Source organism: Convolutriloba macropyga, chromosome 8 (genome assembly GCF_964194025.1).
Source record: "Convolutriloba macropyga chromosome 8, txConMacr16.3, whole genome shotgun sequence".
NCBI lineage: Eukaryota > Metazoa > Xenacoelomorpha > Acoela > Convolutidae > Convolutriloba > Convolutriloba macropyga.
The window spans coordinates 31,010,176-31,032,881 of NC_134475.1; the positions used below are offsets into that span (position 1 = coordinate 31,010,176).

Consider the following 22,706-nt stretch of genomic DNA (forward strand, 5'->3'; position numbering starts at 1 on the left):
TAACAGTTTAATTGGACATTGCTAAAGCTTTTGATACGATTAATTTTAATATTGTGCTTCAAAAGCCCGCTTGTTTTTGGTTCGATGAAAAGTTTTTGAATTTTTTTTGCTTCTTATCTGGTTGATCGACAGCAGAGAGTAAAAAGTGCAGACAGTTACTCGACTTTCTCAAAAATCTCAAGCGGGGGTCCTCAGGGATCAATATTTGCTGTGTTTTTGTTCTCCGTGTACATAAATGACCTACCTGATCAACTTAATAATATAACATTCCTTTATGCCGATGATACGAAAATAATAGGACAGATTTCAAAACGTGAAGAACTTTAGTTTGATATAAATAGAGCAATCGAATGGTCTGGTTCAAACAAACTAAATTTCAGTTTTGACAAAGCCAGCATTTTCGAGTTCTCATACAAAAATACATATATTTCGTCTACAGAGTTATTTGCAAAAAGAATTGCCATCAAAAATGAAAAAAAAATTAAAAATCTCGGATTAATTTTTACGGCCAGCATGACTTGGAATTCTCACCTCGAAATGGCGGTAAATAATTGTTTCCAAAAACTGAATCATTTAAGAAAAGTTATACCCCGTACGACAAAAGAAACTGTCAAATGCACGTTGGTGAAAACCTATATATTCTCTGCGGTCTTTTATGCATCAAATGCCTGGAACCCAGGACCACAGTATCTTCAACGCTTGGAAAGACTGCAGAGATCATGTTTAAAATGGATAACTTGCGGTTCTGTTCCGGGTCACAAAGAATACGTTGAGAGCCTAACTCGAAATCGCCTATTGCCAGTCAGTTATTTTCTAGTTCTTAACGACCTAATTCTGCTTAACAAATTTTTAGTGGGCTTAACTTCTATGAATGCGTCAGACCACTGGTCAATTACTTTTGGTTGTCGAAAGACCAGATCAAGTGAAAAGTTTTTTATTGAAGCGAGAAAAACATTTCGGAAACGTTCTGAAGATAAATACTTTAATAGAGTAGCCCGATTCAATAATTCTTTGTCTCAACTTAACAGTTTTGCTAACTATTCACGACACAAAATTCCATGTCAGATTCGAAGAGAAGTGAAGAAATTCTTGGAAGGGGAGGCATTGAAGAGATTCAAATATAAAAGTTACCCTTCAGGATGGAAAGTTTTCGAGAAATTTTAATTATTGAAGCTTGATTTCTCCCCTAATCTGGGGACTACCAAGCTGGTTGTAACCAAGTTTGGTTGAATTCAATATTATTATTATTATTATTATTATTATTATTATTATTATTAATATATATATATATATATATATATATATATATATATATATATATATACATATATATATATATATATATATATATATATATATATATATATATATATATATGTACCTCTAGAGATTTTTAAGGATCTTGGTTTCCAAGTTCATTATAAGAAACAAATAATCAAAGCATAAATTTAAACATCAGTCTGATTGAGCCATAAAAACTCTCCTAATTAGAGATTATTTTGACTATTTGATACTATAAAAGAACTCTGAGGAAATTGAAAAGTTTGAAATTTGAATAATTAAGGAAATTGAAAAAAAAAATCTGCAGGCATTGGTTTCAAAACCAACATCTTCTATTCGAATGGGACAAACAAATCAGCATGTCACTACATCATTTTTGAACAACACATGCTAAATACAAAAAAGCACGAAAAGTATAACAAAAATAAGAAGTATTAGCAAGCAGTATTACAAAAAATCTCAGTCTAACTTTATAAGCAAAACTGAAATAACGAAGCTTGCTGACTAACAAATTTTTTTTAACAGCTAATACTAAAAAAATTTTTGTCACGTATAAGAAACAAAAGCAAATATATCCGACAGACTATCAAAGAATTGAAATTGATGGGTCGATAGCACAGTAGTCTCCAAACCAATTGCAATAAAAAATTCAAACCTCAAAAACTGATTTGTTTATCAGATGCTGTTTTGTCTGGATTTGATTATCGAGAAACTATGTAGCCTATGAATTATTTCTATAAATTGATTCCAGAACCTTCTCGATTAGGGTGAAGTAACTTTGAGTGACTTAAACTAAATCTCTATGTAGGAATTTCAAATATGTTTGTTAGCAAGTGTTTTTAAGCTAGGATTTTTATTTTTGCTTTAATTTTCTCCAGTTTTCTCAAGTTTTTTTTATAATCTGGCAGTAATTGAAGTGCTCCTAGTCCTGAAAAATTTCTCAAATGTTAATGATGTCAGGTTAAGACAAAAGTTTGCTCGTCAGGAAATTGCTAATAATTTAACAAAGAGTCAGCCAGATTGATAACAGTGATATCTGAAACTAAACCTGAGTTGTCAACCCAAACTACTTTTTCGTTACATGATTGAAACCCATTTTTGTTTCATCAAAAGATTCAATTTAAACACTTTCAAATAAAAAGTAATACAAAATAAGCAATTAATCAGGTTATGTAATTAATTTTTGTTTCTTGTAAGCAATAATGTTTTAATCTCTATTTTATATATCATATTAATTTTATGGGACGAGAAAATGCAAAACTTGAGAACCTTCGATGATACTTTGTTGTAATTCTTGAGAACAAAATTTTTGACGGAGCAATAATAAACTTTTTGATTTCTTTCGATGCACTAATTGAACTTTGTGAAAAAAATTGTTCTGCATTTCTGCTATAAATAATAATTGTTTTCCTTACATGCAGTCTGAAATATAACATCTGTTCTTGAAGAGAGAGGCAAAATCAAAATAATCTCCTGCAGAGAACATGTCTTAGGAATTTAAAAATTATACACAAGTGATTTTTTTCAATCTGATCCAGAGGCCATCCACTAAATTATTGGCAAGCATAGCTTGTTTTTTGTTCCGACCCCCCTCGCGGGGGGGAGGAACTATATGCTCAAATGGGTTTTTTTGTTCAGTCAATTTTGGCCGATCGATATATTCATCGCAGAGATATGTGAGTGGTATCATTAAAAAGCTGGTCCAGCGTAGAAATCAAAATTAAAAAGATTTTTTGATTTTCGGTCTTTTCAAGGAGTTATTGAGGATTGAAGTTTTGTGTGAACACGGGATGTTTGTTCACTTTTAGTGTGATTTTTCTTCAAATTAAGATATTTTTTTTATAAAATAGTATTTCAAACTTAAATTTCTTGCCAAAAATGAAACAATTTCGTGTTCCTAATAGACTAAAGGGGATAAAAAAGACTATTTCTGGTCTCATAGGGAGCTTCAATATAAAAAAAATCGAAATCTATTTGAGAGCACTTTTTTTTAATAAAACTTTTCTACTTTCTTTTGCTTTTTCAAGTCCCCTAGAGAAAAGTCTTTTTCATATCGAGGTTCCGTTAATGACAAGCCTCTTTTACAGTCAAATGAAGCCCAATTAATGTAATGTTATTTTTTTAAATTCGACTCTGAGTTTTCGTAATTTCAAATGAAATTTTGAATTTCTTTTTGAGATTTTACTAATTTTTTTACTGAGATTTATGGCATGGACTCTTTGACTCACAGTGCAATATATTACGTAATGAGATTCATTTGAACATATTTAGTGCTTTGATTGGACAGCTAATGGCTGTTAAGACTTTAAAAATAATTTTTCGAAAACTTTTTTGAACATTAACCAATCATAAACTTATTATCGTGAACTGTATGTCAGTCTCTGCGATGAAAGCAGCCTCTTCCGTACTAATGTAATCAAGTTTGGCTTAGCTGGCGGTTTTATCTTCTAACTTTTAATAATATGACTTCAATGACACAAGATTTCAAAAAGATTTAAAAAAGTTTTTGGATATTTTCGTATTATTGGTTACTTTTGAAATCTTATCACATTATCCTTCTGACAGCTCCTATTGGCTTCAAGAAGACGTTCAGTGGATCACAGATAAATTTTTCAGAGAAAAGCTTATGGTTTCAAATGGCTTCGACCTTTTCTTCTAGCACTTTTCTACTGAATTTTTGGTTTTTGCCTGATTTTGTTGTTGTTTTCATAGCCATAAGACTTGTCACTGTATATTTTGACTCAACAAACTGCGGATTGCACCCAATACTGAAAAAATGTAGAACTTTTTTATTGCGTTTTCTTGTTCGTTGCATTTGACAGCAAAGTATTCACTTCTCATGGGAAATAATGATCAGTTTTTCTTTCACTGAAGAAATAACTTGAGGAAAATTGTTGCTCAAAAGGAAACTACATCTTGCAATGTGTTTTGAAAAAATTACTTTTTAAATAAAAAAATTTGCCAAGTAGTTTTGTAAAGGTTCTCTTTTCTAATTGCGCATTTTAACCATTGGCTCTCGAAGTCAAATTTATTCGGGGCGACCTTAAGTCCAATAATGAGCAATAAGTATTAAAATCATTAACTCAAGATCAAAACTGATTTCAAGATCAAAACTGAGTTTTTAACTATATTCTACAAAAGATTGAAATGAAACTCTACTAATAATGCACATAATTGCATTAACTGTAAGCGGATTAAAGCATCAAGGCAAACATGTCAAATAAATCACAAGCAGTTCATTAGCTATTTGATCCAATTTTTAAAAGTTTATCAAAATTAAGTTAAAAAATAGAAATCCAATTATCTAATTGAAACCAAATTTTTGAATTGAATGTTTATTGAATTGGAATTGATTAGTTCAAAATAGGCTAAAATAGGATTGTACATTTTGCGGAAAGTACTTACTAATTTCCCCTCAAAATAGTCTAGTTTCGAATGTAACAGTTCATTAGTTTCGAATGTAACTATTCCGAAAAGTTTTTGGAAGACCCATGTATTAACATAGCCAAATGGAAATTAGTTACAGGCTCGGTCAAAGTTGACCATGACGCTTTAGGTGTGCCGGTATACCTCTGTGGAGTCATGTGTTTCTCCTTGAAAAAAATCAGTTAATATTTTAGTGTCTCATTGTGGAATTGATTGAATCAGAAAAAAAACTTTCTTCTGAAGAATTCTTAAATTCATTAATTTTTGTTCCTTTAAATTACAGTTGAACATGCCTGTTGTTCAGCGTTCAGTTTCATCCGATCCGATAGAAATAGAGGTGTCGGTGACCTGGAGGACATTTTGAAGGAATTAGAAATCCAACAAATGGCTAAGTAGATTCCCAATTCTGATCAAATTAGACTAGTAACTTATATCACTTACCGAAATTGGGTCCGTTCAAACCGGCGCGGAGATAGGAGCCTGTGGGGATCTCTTGCAGGGCCTCTAACCCGAAATAATCAAAAATTGTGACACACTTGGTAGCACTGGTGTTAGTCTGGGTTGCATCCATACAAGCCAGAACGAGCTGGAACGTATTATCACCTTCAGTAATTTGGGGAGGTCGGGTAATCTTGTACCAGGAAACGCAAACAGACCAGTCAATTCTGAAGTTGGAATCACTTAGGATTGTATGTACAACAGACTCGTCACTTGCTGTTGTAAGAGATCTCACAAAAATGTTATTTACTGCTGTAATTTCATATCGTTGGACATTTTCTGCAGTTGAAAAAAGGTGAGTCTTAAAACCGCTAGCAACTGATGAACTTGAAGCGACAATCTCGTAATAGTTCACAATGTTATTAGTGAAAACGTTTCTCCAAATATTAACAAGATAAAAAGCGTTTGTTGCTGTGGGGTCATAGCTGGGTTGTAAATCGTATTGTATGGCAGTTAGTTGAGTAGGAGTGGAACCCTCAAGAAACGAACTATTGTAGGCTATGGAGGCCACGTTGCAGATCGGTTCCACAAAATAACTCGGGTACTCAAAGTGTTTCAAACATGCTATATCAATTAAGTTGTCCAGTCTCGTGTAGTTCATTAAACCGGCAGCTATTATGGCAAATGAAACAGTGTCAAAATCACTTGCGTCATTCAAAACGGCAGGAATGGCATCTCCAGAAACATGAGGAACAACATAGCCATCTTCACAAATCACCAAACTGTCAAAAGTGTCTGGTCCGACCTTGTATGTTGTACTGATTGGTATCTTTTTGATCTCTGCACACTTGTCGTTTGCCTTGTCCATTATGCGGTGATGTGACCCCGCCTGAAGACTGAACGACAATGGGCCGTTCAGGACAGGAGAACATTGCACATAATCCGGAGTCAACGTTCCAGTTACGACTATGGCCAGAAAGGTGTGAAAATGACTTTGTTTTATTTTCATTTTCAATCCAGCACAATTGCTTTTCTTCTGCGGAAATCTTTCGCAGTTCCTGAAAAACACGGCTGATTGTTTTATTGATTACTCAACAGATAAATGAATTTCGACTGATACATTTCTTTCAAGAAATTGTGAGAGGCATTATTTAAAAAACGTTCTTTTTTCCGTTTTTCGGAGAGCTGCTATTTTTAAACGACTTTTGGCTTTTTTCTCTGTTAATTTTGTTTTTTTTTTAAAAAGAATAACTTAACCTTCTTCAACCATTTTTTTTGTTGCGCTTCTCTTATTGTGATCACATAATCGTTACAGGAGAATGATTTTTTTTGTGATCGGATAATAAAATTTGTTTTCTCAACATCGATTGTAGTTATTTTTACAAAAAAAGACAATTGAAGGTGTTTATGTTGAGCAACAATTTTTTATGCTGCCAACATCTTCAAACATTACAATTTTAGATTATTTAAATAGTGTGACATCATTTGCAATTCATTTTTAAGAAACAGACTAATTGAGTTTCATAATAAAAAACTTGTTGACCAGTCGATAAAAATGTGAAATTTACATTTTGAGCACAAGAACACACAAACATATTTTTCTGTCAGTTTTGTTCAAATTTTTACGTTTCCGGAAAGCAAACAATCTAATCAGGGAAAACTATTTTTCCTTTTGCGGTGGCTTATGTATCAATTACTGTTCAGACAGAGAGAATTATATTTCTTATATTGTAGGGCGAATTAATCAAATAAATTTGAGCGTCTTTTCGTTTGATGACACAGCTATATGTTATTAACTTATTGGTAGATACATTTTTCTTACCTCTCGGCTATTTTCTAATTTTTTGTATGTTTCAGATGATGAAAACAAATAAATGTTTTGAGAAAAAAATTGAAAAACTTCCTGCTTTCCTAATTGTAGGAGGAATTGATGTCTGTAGTTTTGTCCCAAAACTGGTTTCTAGCACGAACAGAAAAGATCATTCTTTACATGTTTAAGGCGTAATATGCTTTATGTTTCACTATCATGCAGGATCATTAAAAGCAGTTATCATTATCGTGTAAAATGAATAGAATCTAGTTCAGTGCATTTGGGCTGTGCAATGCAGCAGAAATTTTAAATAAAATTTTTAAAAGCCATTCGATAAAAAGAGTTGTCACGATTAAACTGATAACAATATTTCACGTAGCCTAAAAGCCGCGCTGTTTCCTCTTGCGATTCATATGTGTTTTTACTCGTCCTCTAAACTTATTGCCTGAACAATTATTAAAAGCGAAAAAGAACGTGATTGTTATCTGAAAAAGAAACTATAATACTTTAATTTGAAACAGAAAACTATGGTTTAATTAACATGCAGTAAATTCCAAATTTGTTGTTGTCAATTTGGTCTATTTGGTAAAAGTCTACGATGAAGAAAAATAATAACAATATAGATCCTGAACGTTAGTAAAAAATTTAAGTGTTTTTGTTTGAATGAGTAGTTTGCAGTTTTGAAGGTAAAAAGGCCACCTTTTTACCCAAAAGCTTAGAGTTTTGTCTATTTTTTTGTCAAAAAAATTTTGTTGCTCAACATTTTTTTTTAAAAATCAGCTCTCAGTTTTTGAATATTTGACAATTAAACATTCAACATACGCAGCCGTTTTTGAGAAAAATTAGTGAATTGATTTCAATCATCATCGATTAGCTTAGAAAAAACATTTTGCACATTTTTTTTACTACTTTAAAGTTTAATTGCACATCGGAATCTGCGCAAATTTTACGGTTTTAGAAATTGAATTTGGATAGTGAGCTTTGAGCATTTTTGAGAACAACATCAAATGATTCTTTAACAGCTTGAATTTGAATACTGACGCCCCTGGACCAATTTTTCACTTTTTTAAACAATTTTGTGTCAACATAAGTACTGAAATGAACCAAATTTTACAAGAAAACCACCTTTTCTTTTATTCTGCAAAAACAATCATACCATCTCCAAAACTGATTACCAAAAATGATCCGGACACAGTATTCAAACCTGCTCGACCTTCGATCCACTCGCCCAGTTTTTAAACTCAGTTTCACAAAAGACACTTCTAATCCAGCTATGAAAGACAAGAAAAACTTGCCAGACAAACAAAATAATATCGAACAATACTAAGGATAAACAATTAACCTTTGCATATTGATCTCTCAGTAAAAGCCGAGAACTTAGAAACTATTTTCGACACAAAATTTCCAATAAAATGGACTCACAAAGCTACTCAGGTAACAAAACATGTAAAAAAATCAGTAATGTTTTTCAACCACCAAGTCGATTGGGTTCTGCATGCCCAAGAACACAGAAGTACCAAAATAATAAACAATGTAATTTCTAAAATAACTGTAACCAAAATTTAGACCACAATCGCAAAATAATCGTAGGGCCGATCAAAGTTCACGGGAAAACTCTTCAAGAAATCGCCTCAGAAATGCGCAAAGCGACATTAGATCGAGAACTAACAAAAGATTCCAGGTTTCAAAACGAAAAAAAAAACAGAATTACAAAAATCTTCTAAAGAACAATCACTAGAACGACAATTGAATGATTTGTTCTTGCTACTCAACCAAGATACACAGGGGAGCATTTTAACTGTCGGGATGAAGACATTAAATCAAAAACGGAAGAATATTCTGTGAACATTATTGAAGAGAAAAATTTCTGTGCCACGCTCAACTCTTTACACCCAACATAAAATTATCAACAGACGAATTTCGTCACCACCATATGTAAAATATAATTTTCTTTTTAACTACGAAGCTACGCTAATCTAATGAACTGAAAAATGACAAATGGAACACAAAAAAGAATCAATGCGAAATAGCAGCAACCAAATTTGATCTCCCAATACAAAATTTAAAGCAATTTTACCGTAGACACACTATTAAACCAATTATATTCCTTTTTCAGGTTTCAGACACTAAATTTAATTTTTCAAAAATCTCGATTGCGGAAAAGTATGTAAACTCAATGCAATACACAGAACACAAACTGCTAATTAAGCAAAACTTTTTCAGCGAAAACTTTAAAAAAAATACATGTTTATATATTTTATGAGCAATCAAGAGACCATATCAATACTAATCTTGAAATTTCCCAGTAGCAGTGGACAAAAAACTGTATGTTCAAACTTCCGAACACCGTATTCTAACACATCTGCTTACCTCATTGGAATGTGAAAACCGTTATCCCAATTGTATACATCGGACCTTTTATTTGTCCCCACATAAAAACACAAAAACAAGTTTTCAGCCATGGATATCCATAATATTGAATACAAATTTAACCTTTTGTACAAGAATTTCTGCAAAATTTTTAAAATTTTGCACTCACACTCACAAGAGGAATCATTGGTTAGGCACAACAGAAATTTTTGCTAGGAGACTAGACTAGAACTAAATGTCGCGTCAATGAAAATGCAGACGCTATGAATGCATTTTAAAAAAATTATCTGAGTCATGAAGCACCATGGACACTGAAAAAAAAAATTCTTTGTCTAAGCGCATACAGAAAAGAAAAACAGAATCTTGTAATAAAAGAGAGAACTTTCTCAATACCATTCAATACATCTTCTTTCACAAAAAAGATATCAAACACACTTTGAGCAATTAGCTTCAACTTTTTATCAAGTATTAGAAATGCTATGCTCAATCTAAATTTGACGTTGGTGAAAAGAAAGTAGAACTCACTATGTCACTTAAACTCACTGCTGTATTTAAAAAAACAACCTGTTGCAGACTTTCTACAACAATTGCACTTAGTGGTTTTTCCTACTCATTTTGTCATCATTGCCACAGTAAAAAGTGACTAATTATCTACAAGGAACACTTTTATTGACCACGTCATTCTCCTCAAAAAATTAATGAAATTGGTAGTTCTTGACGCTTGCCAACTCCGAAAGATGATCTATCAAGCCAGCACAGATCATTCTAATACGAATTATGGAAACGGTTTTCTCGAAAACCATTATGACTAGCTCATACAACCGGATGCCAATAGACAAAACGGCTCAACTTTTAACAAATTTTGTCACCTTAGGAGAACAGTATTGATTTAAAGGCGTCACGGCATTTCAATAAGATCAGCCGCTTTGACATCCACTTATGAGCAGCAACTCTAAACCCCTATTAGACAAAATTTGCATCCCCTGTTATCTAGACGACGTGTTCTTTCAGGACAAAGAAACTATCTGAATGCTAAAAACTCTTACAAGATATCATCAGATAGTAGAAACTCAACACTTCCAAGCCCGAACTTTTCTTTGCAAAAATCAAAAATTTCTCTGTCGTGAAATTACAAATAATGACGTTATCCTCTGAAAACTGAAACAGACGGTTTCCTAAAGCTACAAACAATTAAAGAAAATATTCAAATTTATGTCAAAATTTATCTCACAAAAATATTTGTCCAACCTGCCGGTTTCTTAAAATCATTTCATAATCAAGTTGGAGTTTGCACCGATTTTGAATGGACCCCTGATCTCCAACAGATGTTTGACAAAATAGAAATGAACTTTCCATCGGAAAACTTAAATTTGCTATATCGAACACAACAACCCTTCTATATTCCAAATGCAACGCTTCCAATTACGGAATAGGCGCACTCCTATTCCAAAAATTTGGAAAAAGGAACGAATTCACGTTTTTTCCCCACAGCAGAATTTAGACTCTCAATTATTCTTCGTGAATGCTCAGCATTTATTTAAGCACTCTTGGAATATGAGAGTATACGGGTCACAACAGCCAATCTTTCTCTAAACAGATCAACAACCAATAAATTTTTGCTTTACACGGAAAAATAATAACAATTGCAAAGTTTTAGAATATTCAATTAATTCTACTCACAATTTCAAACAATCATCATGTAGACAAAACCAACACCGTCCTAATACGGTGCAAATCACCAGAATCAATAAAAATGTCTACCTAAATCAGAATACCCTTTCTCTAATTTCAAAAGACTCTGTTTCAAAATAAAAATAATAAAAGCACAACTCTAGAATAAAAAAATCTATCTTATTTATTTCAGATTAAAGGACAACTACGTCAGGGTACATGTGAAAGTAACAAAATTTTACTGGGGTAACAGGAGAATTATATTACTAAAACACAACCAATAAGAACGAAATAGAAACAAAAAGCTTTAAAATCAATAAATCTGACAATACAAACTGATAATTACACAGTGGCAGAGCAAACAGATGTTTTTCTAAACATGAACAAAACTGAACCTATACCGCAACAAATTGTTAGGGCAGAAAATGCCGAACCAATAAACACTATTAAAGCCCCCAGGTCGCAATAAAACTTATGCAAACATATCAATGGAATACCCTTTCCCAACGTTAAAATAGGGTTAGCCATTCCAAAACATACTTTATCCATACTTTAGCCATCGCGTTCCAGTGAACACAAAAGGTGCTATGGTATCCGCATCAGACAAAAACGGATACAATTTTTTTGTTGTAGACGCATTATATCAATTTGTACTCCTATAGCCTTTATCTAAAAACAACTCAACTAGCGCATTAAACTCATTATTTGGGCACGGAATTCCTAAATTTGGCATCTCTGATCATTTAGTCACTGATGATAGAAGTGAATACATTAATGGTGTCTGTACAAATTTTTTTTTCGTACACACAAAGTACAACTTAATCCATGCACTCTTTACGGTCCGTGGTCAAACGGCTGAGTAGACAAAATTGAAAGAGAAATTACAATATTGTTAGGCACTGTTTTAGAAACAAAATGTGTCACATGGGTTCAAAAAATAAAAACTTTCTCCTAAGTTCTTAATTGACAAGAACGCACAAATATGGGAATTGAAATTTTTTGGCGTTAAATCAAAACGTAGAAACCACACCAGCATAAAGCTCAACTTTTAACTCTCGACACAAACACACATGGATCACATTTTTCCCCATTGCCAATTTCAAAAATTATAAAAAACTTTTCATCGAGAAAAAACACTACTGTTATTGTTTATAAAAATGTTTGATCTTATTTGAACGTCAACGATCTTCCGTAACCTCAAGTATGCTCTCATTGTTACAAAACTCAGCAAATTGGATTTTCAATAGAAAACTGTATCAACCACAAAATTGGGACCCGACACAATAATCCAAACCCCTACGTTAGTGACATTTATTATAGGGAACTTCAACGGTAAACAAAAATTTTTCCGTCACAGAAATAATAATACTGTCAAGAACAAATGCAGAAAAATTTCTTGAATAAATCTCTTCTTAAGAGACCATCACGAAAGCAACGGTTAATGAGCCGAAACATGTCTCCTTTAACCCGGGTAAAATCCAGCTCAATTTTTTTCCACGACCCCTAGTCTAGAGCATCTGATGCAGCCTCGACAAAATATCCAAGCCGAAACGCAGAGCCTCTAAAAGACAACAGAGACTTTAAACCAAGAACAAACATTTCTGCTTCACGAGCAGCAAACGATTAAATGTACATTTAAAGTTACAATTTTAAAAATTCTCATTTTCTCGCATTATTTAGCCGAACTCCAATTAGCACAACGCAAAAACTTCACCCGAATTCATATTCCCCCCGTAAAACAAAATTAATGTCTCTTATACTTGTCCAGTTCCTTCACCCCTCTCCTCGCTGACACAGTTACCTTCAGGAGAATATATCAAAATAGACCATCTGAAGCAATCCACGCTTGCGACAAAATTTAAACTCTTGCTTTGAAGCAAAAAAAATAAGGAAGACACAAAGGATAGGAACAGGATATTCACCAGAAATTTCCAGGCAAAATGATAATCAAAATTTAAATTGAGAGCTGTTCTACTGATTGACACTGGAAACCCCCAAACTTCATTAAATTAAAGGTATTGATAGGCCTCAGTAACTTTTGTTCCACCCTGAGCACAGTTCTAATCAGCCTGAAACTCATTGAACTAGATCATTTCTCAATCTTTCTAAATTTCTTGCTGTTTCTCTCTGTTCAGCTCCCTCAATGTAGTTATCTCTTTGTCAAAACTCATTATTACTCTAATTCTGTCAATTACTTCTGGCTCTAAATCATAAATTTCTTCATTCTCACACTTCTAATTTTTTTTGAATATCGAAAATCTTGTTCCCAAATTCTCTGCCAAACTAAAAATTTAAAATTTCTATTATTCTTAACTCTCCAGAAACTTTAAAACTTAACCTTTTTTTCGACATCTGATCTCTCATCCCCTCTCTCTCATAAAATTTGGAATAGCAGAGCACGGACTCAATAACTGTTAATACAATCAACTTGCTCACAGCAGCCGTTCTTCATCCAACCGAGCACTCTCTCGTGATCGCAATTTCAACTTTGCTCCATCCGCTGGCAGTACCAACCTATCTCAAACAAGTTATTTAGTCACAATTACTAAACAAAACTTTTCTCCTACCGACGTTGCTCAAATTTTTTGCACATTACCTCACATCACCGCCTAGAATAACTTTTCCAAATTATATATATATATATATATATATATATATATATATATATATATACACATATATATATATATATATATATATATATATATCACAGACATTAAGACAAAACAAATCAGGTTTCACAGCAAATTCTTTAACGTTGACCATATTCGTTTCCCAGAAGACTGTTACGAGCATTTTTTCTACATCAGAAATTCAATCAGAGGACATCAGAAAATCATAGGCAAAATATTGCACTCGTCTACCTACCTATATTTCAAAACCAAGAAATTCCAAATTTTTCAGAACTACTATACACAGATTTGGTCTACACACTATAATTAGAGGGTATTCCAACTTTTTCGTTTTGAAATATTTTAAACACTTTTGATAAGAGAGTGTTTTAAATTTAATGTATCCGTACTTAAATACGTTTATATATATATATATATATATATATATATATATATATATATATATATATATATATATATCACAAACAACAAGAGAAAACAAATAAGATTTCACAAAAGCTTCTTTAGGGTTGATCATATACTTTACTCAAAATACTACTGCGAGCAGTTTTTCTACATCAGAATGGTTCATGCGCAAAATGTTGCACTCTTCTACTTATCTATATTTCCAAACCAAGCAATACCAAAGTTTTCAAAACTATTATACACAGAAGTGGTCTACACACTATGGCTAGAGGGTATTCAAAGCCTCTTTTGATTTGAATTATTTTAACATCTTTTGAGTTTTGGATTACAAGCTCCCATTTAAATGAGTCAATGAGTCAACATATTCAAACTAATTTTTGTCTTTTGATTGAGCGAAGACTACAGAATTGATAGACTTTCAGAGCTATTTTCTTGTTTCTTTATAGATCCCATTTGCCACCATAATATCATCCCACCAAAGTCTCCCTCTGCGACAGTTCAATTGAATATACCACACTTAAATTTATAAGTTCCTATAGTTCCATCAAGCGATCACTATCGAATTTATTAATGAAAAATTTGTCAAATACAGACGAGCAGAAGATGTCAATAATGTTTCTGCCAACACAGACCCCAGTACATACCCCAGCAGCCGCTTGTTGACACAGTGAAAGTCAATTAAATTCTAGCTCATGAGTTTCATCTTTTATATTTGTTGAAAAAAACCGCAAGCTCGACAGACAGAAGAACACCCTTACTTGGTTATTGAGCCTTCAAAATCTGCAGAATGACTTAGTCTTTCTAGACACTCTCCTCCAGTTGACCTCTCTCGGCTCACCCAATCTTTAAACCCCAGAAACAACAACAATTCAAGCCACAAAACTTTAAATCTTATACAGGTTTTCAATTTGCAGACGATGCTTTGCCTCAGACTCCAGTAGTACGAGCTTCACAATTTTGAAGGTGTCCAGAACTCTGTTTCAGGTAAATTTGATTTTTGCAGGACTTGAAAAATTTTCAGAAGCGACAAAAAAACTGAGCCAAATGAAAGGTTTTTCTTAATTTAGAAGCGCTCCAACATATAAAAAAAAATTAGAGAAAAACACAAAAAACTTGTTAAATAGTTGTTTGCTGGTTTGACCGAAGATCCCTGGTGTTTGTCTGCCATTTTAAACTGGATTGATAATCAAGCATTTTTTGATTAACAATTTCAGGAGATCTTTGTCTCTTTGTATCTTTGGCCAAAAGAATGTTTAATCGTTACTTAAGCTCATAAGCAGAGACGCAGCGTAAAAAGATCAATATTGTTGTACTTTTCGACAACTCAGCCTCAATTGTTCCTCGAGAATTTTTGAAAAAAATTACTCAAGAAGAACTTTTTTCAGTCAATCCTGTTTTGTATCTCTCGGAGAAATAGATCGATCGGCCAATTTGACTGAATAAAAAAGCCAGGGTAGCATAAAATTGTGGTTAAAACAAAAGGGAACAAATTGGGTAACATATCTCCGATCCTTAAAAACATAGAGAGTCAAGCAAAGTGCCCTCTCAGAGTAGAAATGAGAAGATTCAAACGACATCTTTATCAGTCAACGTAGAAAACTATCTATTAACAAATATTTAGGACAGCCTAGGTTGTATTTTTGTATATGAGAGCAAAAGCAAACAACCACTTTTGGCTCAATGTTTTTACTAGAATTGATTAATGGCAGAAGATTCAGATGATGTATTTGTTAACATTTGAATATTTTTTTAAGTTCGCAAACATGTAAATTGTTCTCATTGTAACCCTATAAGGTTAAATATTCACATGCTTTCAAATATTTAACCTAGTGGCTATGGATGTGAGCTTACATGTTTCCTCTTCAAAGTAAAATGATGTAAAAATGCATGAGATAAGATTGCATTATTTTAATTTTTTTGATTATCTTAAAGTAACAGAACAGAACACAAGAAAATTAGATAGTAAATCGATGCGGGTTTCCTAATACGAAGGTTACTATGCTTGGGAAAGTATAATTGAAAAATGCCAGCCACAAATTATTTCTGCCGTCGCTTTGCTTAATTTTCATCCAACAAAAAGATATTACTGTTTGATTATTACGTCATAGTCAGACTTTTTAATATTCGTACCCTTTAGAGATTACATCACGTAAAATTTTCTCCACAGATCGGATAAATGAAATGAGCAAAACTTACCAAATATTCGTTCTCATAAGACTGATCAAGAATGACCTCTCCCACTATTCAAATCAATGAAAAGTTTGTTCACAGGTTGTTTTATAAAATGAAACCAACTTTTAACGGCAAAGTTGGCAAAAGTTTTGAACCGACAGTTTACAACGTGACCAACTTTTAAATATCAACATAGGTCAAGAAATTGGGCCAATCAGATTGCTTTGCAACTCAAAAAACTCAACACAGCTTCTTTTTCGAATGTTTAAAGCTTGAAGTTAATAAGTACTAGTTGAATAGTTCATTGCATAACTTCTTGACCACAATATGAGCCAAAATTATGCGCTTTATCTATCTCAATCTACAAATTCGACTTCGCAAAGAGATTTGACACGCAAGTAAAATGAAGTGCGAAGAACACTTGAACCTCAGAACATCTATGTGAATGGTGGTAAATGCTCAAAAGTTTTACGATAAAACATTTAAAACAAGAACTATCAGTCAGTTTACGAGTGTTTATTGTCAACTAAGTTACTGAATATTGCCATTTTCTTTCTAGCTTTCAACCATGGCCGCAAACTCTCAACGCAAATCTATCCTTTTTAAGCAAGCATTTAACTGAAGTAAGTTTCTTGTCACGAACTTGTAGTCAAGTACTAGTTGAGAGATTAAAGTCCGATTCTAGTTTCAAACAGTTCTATTTTTTCTTTCCAAAAATTGCAAGAAAACTCAATTATTAGGAGAAGCGGAATACGTTATAATCTGGTTTCAAAAATTGAACCATTCAGGATACAGTATCTTGATTCTACTCTGTTAAACTCTGAAATGCTTTGTTTTTATCACAAAATTAAGAAAAAACAAACAATTCAGAGGCAAAAAAAAACTGAGACCTACATTTAAAGGAAAAGTAAATAGAAGCATTTTAGGGTACCGAACATCGTGTGCTTACAAAGAAAAGCAAAGCCTCAATTTATAAACACTCTTTCTATGAATTTTATTGTCAGTTAGAAATTTCCAATGTTAAATAAAGCCAGCAAGGTAAGGAAGCTCTGTATTGTGTTCCCTCTCAAGAACCAGTTCTTGAAACTGAAAACTGTCGCGCTAAAGTTTTTCAAAAATTTCAAACTGAAATAACTTTAACTAGAACTCGGTCAAACCAATTTATTGGTAAACTAACATGTTCTTAAGCAAACTCTCACTGAACGGTTTATGAAATCAGAAATAATTACCGGAGCAAAAATTATAATGGACAGTTCTGTTTTTGACGAAAAATTTCGATAGCCATGGAGTTTTCGAACCTAGTGAACAATTCCTTCAATTTGCAGAATTAGCGGGCCAAAACACTTTGTCTTCAAGGACAGTTCAGTCGTGCGGTAGAAATCCTGTCATTGGACATAATAGCATCCGGCAACAGCAAAACCCTGAATAAAATTGAGACACTGCGTCCAAGGGAAAACGAAAAACTTATCCCATGGAAAGTTATAGCTGCAAAGCTCATCAATGTGATGAAACAAAAATTCTCTAACAACTTCAGTCTTTTTTCTTATTGTACAGTCACTGGGTTGACCAAGATATACAAAAGCAATCTTTTTCACGCAATCAACACATCTTGATTTTACATCTTCTACAAGCATTAGGGTTAAATTCCTTCAAATTAGCGTAAGAGTCCCCTCAGTTGCCAAATGCTTTTAAAACTCATTCAAAAAACCTAAAGTTTATAGCTTTGTACTAAAATAATCTTTTTGACAACACAGAATTTTTGGAAAACATAAAAATTGGCTTCAAAAGCCGCACTTGAACAAACATTTGCTCACTTTGTGACTCCGATTTCACACCAACATTTCCCGATCTGCTTCAAAAGGCAGCATGAAGAAATTAAACAGTCCCTTTTACGGCTGTTAAGAATGGTTCACCAAAACAACTTTTTCAATCTTTTTTAACTCATTGAACTTCCCGTTTAGTTGCTCGATCACTTCAAAAAATATAACCAGAAGACTTTGGAATTGACTCGCAGTAAAGGTTCACTTACGACTTATCCAACCTCTAACTGAAGCAATAAAACTATTGTTTTTCATTTCAGTTTCGATCAACAGAGAGAAGAAACAATTGAAATAAGCTTAGTATGATAACATGGGAGTTTTCACAACTATTCTTTCAAATTTTTACAAGTTGTGACACCAAACCATTCTTTTTGTAACAGAAATTTTGACATAGCTTAATTATTTTGACAGATTTTTACCAAACAATGGAAAGTTGGAAAAAACACAGAACGATAGATCTCAATAAGAGAAAAAACGGAGCTAAAAGGAAGGAACCAGAGAACTAAATCTCTAAACTTGATAACATTTATCTAAAAATCCTCTAAAAACTGCAAAGTTTCGATAAATATTCTCTGTACATTAAAAAAACATTTTATTGTGGTCACCTTAACACATATTAGGCACCCAAATGCACAGAACACCCAAAATAATAAGCAAAAATAAAAGAATTGGTTCAATTATTGTGCAAATCTGACCAATCAGACCTTTAAATTTTTATCACTTAGTAACAATACACTCAGGGAAACTCTAAATTTACAATTAGGCATAAAAACTATTCTGAATTGCATAGAACCATATGTATTAGGCAGTAAAGCTCCAAAAGAAGAAACAACAAACAAAAATGTGAGACAATTTAGCTCATTGTTTCTGACTAAAACAATATTAAAATAACATGAAGGAAATCAAAAGGTCACATGATCCATAATTGAATCTAATTTCAACCGAAAAAATTACCGAAGTTAGAATAAACCTAAAAAGGAACTGAGTAACCACTAAAAAGCATCTAGAAGATGAAATCACAAACATTTTTCAAGATTACATATAAAATTCTAATAGGTCAAATATGTGTTAGAAATGTATTGATAGAGCCAGGAAAAATTTTAATTGCAAAACTTTTTCTAAACGTAGGTTCTTCACTTTCTAGCATAAATAAATTCAATTTTTTCATCATTTAAATCACATAGTAAGCCCTAATTACTAACATATTGAACTTATAAGGGTGTGAATTAGTCATTCTGTTTAGTGACAATATGTTCAGTAACTAAATGTTCTGAACAGTTTTTTTTTGCAAAAAGTCAGGGGATTGAGCGGCCCTGGGCTCATTTTGTAAGGATTTGCCTGTTGATGAGGCCACATCAACTGAGTAGATGCAAGAGGACCACTAGAATTAGCATTGTTACTAACTTGGGACGCTAATGAATCATAGAGAACCGTTCGTAAAGATCCGCCCAAAATTCTAAATGTTAAAATTATATGAATTCACTTAAAATTGACTTTCAAGTTTTGATCCTTTTTTTTAAATTTATGCATAAGTTTTTATAAATTTGCTAAAAATTTCAATCGTTAATCTTTTCACCTTTTTCCCTCTGACTTTTTACTTCATGCTTTCAAGTTTTTATGACATTAAAATTTATCTCAAGATGTTTTGAAAGACACATAATTGAAAATTCAATGCATTTTTGTCAATTTTGCTGGCTCTCGTTCATTAGTCTTTGTTCACAATTGTTTAACATTGAAACTTTTTGAAAACAACTGTTGGTGTTCAGTCTAGCTCAAAACCTGATGTTAATATCAATAATAACAATAATAAAAATAATAATAAAGAAGATAAGTTAAACCAAAAACATGGTATTCATCATTTTAGTTTGCCCGGTTGTGGGGGAATTCAAATTCAGTTCAAGTCCTTTTTTGGATACCAGCTCGAAAGATAGCCGTAATATTTGAAGTCTTTCACCAATTCCGACATCAACAATCTTCTCTCATTGTCTGTCCGACATGCTGGAGCTTGGTTGTCTGCTCCCCCCATTCCAGCTCTTGGGCTTCATATGGCACCCAATGAGTTTAGAATTAGTGCAAAGTACAGGTTGGGTGTCCCTGTCTACGACGCCGAAAGGAAGTGCCCGTTCTGTAAAGCAGGAGTTCTTGACATCTATGGGGATCATGCCATTGCGTGTCACGGTCGGGGAGACGCAATTGCAAGACATGACCGTATTCGAGATAAATTAGTGTCTGCTTGCTCATCTGCGAATCTCTCACCAGTAGTGGAAAAAAAGAACCTAATTCCAGAAAGCCAGTCACGCCCTGGAGACATCTTTGTCCCTACTTGGAAAGCGGGAAAACCTGCTGCATTTGATGTAACTGTTACTTCGTCGCTGCAATCCAACTCTCTCACTAATGCGGCTACAAAGGCAGGATACGCACTTGATGCAGCAGATGAAAGAACATATTGTCTCCACGACGATAACTGCGCAAAGATGGGAATCACATTTGTTCCCCTTGCAATTGAAGTCCTTGGCGGGATATCGGCAACCTTCAAGAAAACACTCAAGCAGTTGGCTGTGTTAAGTGACAATCGTTCCTTCCAAGCGCAAGGGTTTTCTGTAGCTTTCTGTAAACTAATGCAATCCTTGTCAATCACCGCTATTCGGGGATCAGCGGAAATGTTGCTGGCACGGGCTCCATAGTAGACTGTTTTGCTTTTTGGGTGCTCGACTGCTCGGAGGGGAGATGGTTGATCCAGTACTGTTGCAATCATTGTCGACAGATAAGATCAAGGGGCCTGCCTCAATGATTTTGACACGCTCTTTATGGCCAGATTTAACAAATTTAGAATCAGAAGAGTCGAGATTGGTCCTTTAATGATAAGTTGCCAAAACGATTGCAATAAACGGGAGACTTATCAATGTGCAGTTCTAGTATTCTTTATTCTTACCTGACCAAAGTGGGGAGAATAAAAACATACATTTTACATGTGAAAAATAAAAAAATGCCGACGAAATGAGATTCATAAACTGTTGATCTGTTGTATTGACAATCACTGTTTTGTTAACCAAGTTAATTATTTTTGGTTCTAGTGTTTAACATCAAGAACATTCTCAACTCTCTTTTAACCCGGGTCGAGGTGTCACCGCCATTCGACGCAAACTTTTGTAAGATAAGCGATTAATGAGAAAAATTTTGTAAGATAAACGGTGAATGCGGTGAAATTACATAAATCAGGCGGTGAATGCGGTGAAAAAACCTTAATCGCCTGGTAGCGGTGAAATTACACAAAATTCACCGCTTTGAAAAAAGTGTCCAAATCATGAAAGATAAGCAGTGAATGCGATGAAATTCATAAATTCCCCGCTTGAATTAGTGGTGAACTTACATAAATTCACCGTTTAGAAAACGCTTTGAATTGTCCTTTGTTCAACGAAGTTAAAGATACATTTATCAAAAGACGTTCGAAAAATATACCCACAAATATTCATACATCTTTTTGAAACTTTTCTTAAGCGGTGAATTTATGTAACTTAACCACTAGAGTAAGCGGTGAACTTACATAATTTCACCGCAATTCACCGCAAAATTATGTAAGAAATTTGCGGTGAAAAAACCAACTTTTCACCGCTTATCTTACATAATTTTCGGATTTCTTCTCGACCCGGGAAATTGCATTGAATTGAGAAGTGATGAGTACCACGAGGGAGATAGCTAGAAAGATAGCTATCAAAAAAGTAGCCAGAAAAAAAGACAGTTGCAGTACTTGGCTACTCAAACTTAAAAAAAATTCGTTGCATCACTTTTGTTTCATCTTCCTTGTGTACCTTAACGGTTTGCCGCTCGAGCGTGTCTTCGAGCTTGTGAATATAATTAGAAAATTTGTTTTTAAACATCTTTTTTCTTTGTAAATGATATAGTGTTCAATGAAAAGTGTCAGTCTTTTGTTTCTTTGCTATCTATTTGTTTGGAAATACCCTAAGACTTTAAATCAAACTTTGATAGTCAGGTCTTTACTGGACCGAAAACCACAAGTGCACTGCTAGCTATTCTTCAGAACCCTTAATATTGAAAAAGGTAACAATTATTTGTCTTAAATAATTTACAAATCGGGTCAAATGCATTAAGGCCACTGTTAGAATGATAATTACAATACCGGATGCAACGATCGATTTAGTACTTAATGAATAGTACATAAAAACTACATTTACCTTATAGGCTAATGGGAAAATGATAATGCCTCCGAGGATAATGCACTCGAACCCTGATCTGTTTCCTATTTAAGAAATATTTTGCCACCAACTTATATGTGTTTCGACCAAACTTGTATCTTACAGAAAGACAGCACGCACAGTTGGAAATGAAACAGAAAATTAAGTTGAGCTGTTCGCAGTTATACTAAGCAATTCTGGTTTCTGACAACTCTGTTCACAATTGAACCTCTGGGCTTCTTGCTGATCCTCCACACCACCTCCACTCACACTTGACTCCACAAGCGGAATCCACTGTTTATCTACTCAAATTTAGCACTCCTAGATTGAAGTCCCCCAACCGGGAAAAAGAGGTTGTGACTCCAGAGATGAAGTGCACCAAACCATCTACACAAGCCTACAACTCCGCAATTGAAGTCCCCCAACCATCTACCCCAGCTTCCAACTCCACAATTGAAGTCCCCAACCAGCACAAGCTTCCAACATT

The 22,706-nt window shown here is 33.6% G+C and overlaps 1 protein-coding gene across 1 annotated transcript in view; it reads right to left on the reverse strand.

Moving 5' to 3' along the window:
• The window catches only part of LOC142345017 (uncharacterized), a 32,443-nt gene extending 15,918 nt beyond the window's left edge, over positions 1 to 16,525 (reverse strand). Inside the window, exons 1-2 of the mRNA XM_075397100.1 lie at positions 16,231 to 16,525; positions 5,149 to 6,203 (exon numbers count right to left, since the gene is read on the reverse strand). Coding sequence (XP_075253215.1) covers positions 5,149 to 6,203; positions 16,231 to 16,247 — 1,072 coding nt within the window. The 5' untranslated portion in view covers positions 16,248 to 16,525. The remainder of the gene's footprint in view (positions 1 to 5,148; positions 6,204 to 16,230) is intronic.
• Positions 16,526 to 22,706: the final 6,181 nt, after the last annotated feature.